The 2477-nt window shown below is 35.8% G+C and overlaps 1 protein-coding gene across 1 annotated transcript in view; it reads right to left on the bottom strand.

Annotated features, from left to right (window-relative positions):
• Nucleotides 1-964: 964 nt before the first annotated feature.
• The window catches only part of LOC106882652 (acetylcholine receptor subunit beta), a 69452-nt gene continuing 67939 nt past the window's right edge, over nt 965-2477 (bottom strand). Inside the window, exons 3-4 of the mRNA XM_052976287.1 lie at nt 1965-2065; nt 965-1312 (exon numbers count right to left, since the gene is read on the bottom strand). Coding sequence (XP_052832247.1) covers nt 1006-1312; nt 1965-2065 — 408 coding nt within the window. The 3' untranslated portion in view covers nt 965-1005. The remainder of the gene's footprint in view (nt 1313-1964; nt 2066-2477) is intronic.

Below are 2477 nucleotides of genomic sequence, written 5' to 3'. Positions count from 1 at the left end.
TATATATATATATATATATATATATGTATATATATATATCCTATATATAATATAGGATAATATTGAATACCAATTTTAAAATGAAAAAATTTATTGAACCTAGATTAAATTGAATTTAAGCAAATTTTTCTTTGTATATTTTCAATAAATATATATTGTTAATAACAATATTAACGTTTTACTATTAATAATTGCAGCTTTTATCTGCAAATGGTAATAAGTGCAAAAGTATTGTTCCCAGCGTTACCTACCCCATGAGAGATATAACTCTCTACCGTATAGGAACTAAGGGAGATAATTCCAATTATATGAATGTTATCTCCCTTTAGGAACGGATAAACAGAGAAAGACAGAAATAGACAGAAAGATGGAAACACATTACCAATAAACTGCAACATATATCATTTGTACTTGGCAAGTGTTCTCAATGTTATCCGACAGATAATTGGTAAAACTCTAGTACAATGATTCTCAATCGCTTTTCTTCTTTGTATTTTTTTTTTTTAATCTTTGGACCCCTTTGATTGTTATCCTATTCTTGTAGATCCCGTCTCCCGCCAATAGCCATGCGATATTTAAAAACTAGTTTTAAAAACACTTCTTTCAAAATTACTATTATGTTTTTCACACATTCACTTGTGTAGATTGAACTATGTAAAACATTTGAGAAAGAAATTGAGTTGCTTCGTGCAATAAATACATCGAAAGTATCATTTTTTTTTCATGGACTCTTATGATACAACGATGGATTCCCAATTTACTATTTTGTTGGTGTGGACCCCCAAAAGTCTTACATGGACCCCCAAGGGTCATATGGACCCCCAGGGGTCATATGGACCCCAGTTGAAAACCACTGCTCTAGTGTATGATACCCAAGAGAGATAATTCCAATTATATGAATGTCATCTTTTAGTAGACGGACAAACTGAGAAAGACAGAGATTGACAGAGAAATGGAGACACAGTGTCAATTATATTATATTTTAAACTTAAACACAAATCATTTTTATTTCAGTTCGAGATCAATAACAAGTACAATAGGATCTTCATTATAAATTCGTGTCTCGTTGGTATTGACCTCGGCATTCCACTGGTGGCTTTGAAATTTTTCATTGACTTCAAAATCTGTTACTCTCAGCCGTTCTTGTGTGCTTGGCAAAGGATACGTTTTCAGCATGAACGGACAGGAGAAACTGTACTGGTCTTTTTCAGTCGGACAGAATGTCTTCAATGATAATTTCTGATACTTGTTCAAGTTGCCGCTGTATTCCAGTCTGATAGCTGGTTCAGCGGCGGATTCCACTGCCGATAAACTGATGTATAAAATAGAAAGAGAGGAAGAGAAAAAATATATAAATCGAAACAATGGCTTCCATATTAGACATATACAGGAAATAGCAAGAAATTGCATATTAATGTTTATTTTTGCTTTGTAGCATGCATTAATCAAAAAAGGAGTATTTATGGCTTTTGGAATTGGCGGAAAATCTGCCCTTCATTTGGTTCTTGAACATCCGGCATTAAGATTTGATTTAAAAGCATTTGGGTCGCTATTTCTAGCAGGTAAAGCTTGGATGATTCATGCCATCCTGGTGGCGTTTATCAGATGACGCCAGAGATCAAGGGGAGATAAATGACATTCGCTTCGTCGAGGTAAGCACCTTGAGACAGATAGGTCAACAGTTAGGATTCAACTTGGAACTGGAACAATAGAATGATTCCATTGCAGAATTAATTCCCATCCATCTTTAACCACTGACCAAACACCACCGGGGCTTATAGTCATCATAGACGTATTATAGTCATGTTATTTAGCTCTCGTTTGTTTTGGGTTGCCGCAGACCCAAGTAGCCCTCCGCAGGGGCTAGCTTAATAGTTCGCATGGAGTGCGGCTTTTAAGCTAATATGAAAATAAAAAATAACCAAGCTAAAATGAAATTAAAAATGACCATTTTTCAAACTTACCCATTCACGAAGTAGACACTTGGTTCCCATACTGATATATTATTGAGGCGAAAGCTTCGCTGTTTGGTGGGATACCAAGCGAGACGTCGATCCGACCAGCTCTGTAAATGATATACAAAACATTTTATTAATGTTACCGTATCACCGTATTATACAGCCTCGTAGGGTTTTATAGCAGTAACCATTATCATACTTTAAAAACGTATCATGCATCTTACAACTTCATGTGTGAAAGGGCGTACCGTAGTGGTTAGGGTGTTGCACTCACGATCGCGAGAACGTGGTTTCGGTTCCAGGACCGGGTGGTGCGTTTTTCCTGAGCAAAATACTTCATCTCATGTGGCTCTAGTTCAGTCAGCTGTAAATAGCCATCCTGTTTTTTCAGCTGATATTCATGCGACATTTGTCGTATATTTTCAGAGTAATCAGTTAGCCAACGACATGCGTAATTGCTTCCAAGTTAATTGGCCAAGAACCTTTTGATCCCCATCAAATCACTATATATATATATAT

Source organism: Octopus bimaculoides, chromosome 24 (genome assembly GCF_001194135.2).
Source record: "Octopus bimaculoides isolate UCB-OBI-ISO-001 chromosome 24, ASM119413v2, whole genome shotgun sequence".
NCBI lineage: Eukaryota > Metazoa > Mollusca > Cephalopoda > Octopoda > Octopodidae > Octopus > Octopus bimaculoides.
The sequence above is the reverse complement of the archived record's forward strand: the minus strand, read 5'-3'. Positions and strand labels throughout refer to the sequence as shown.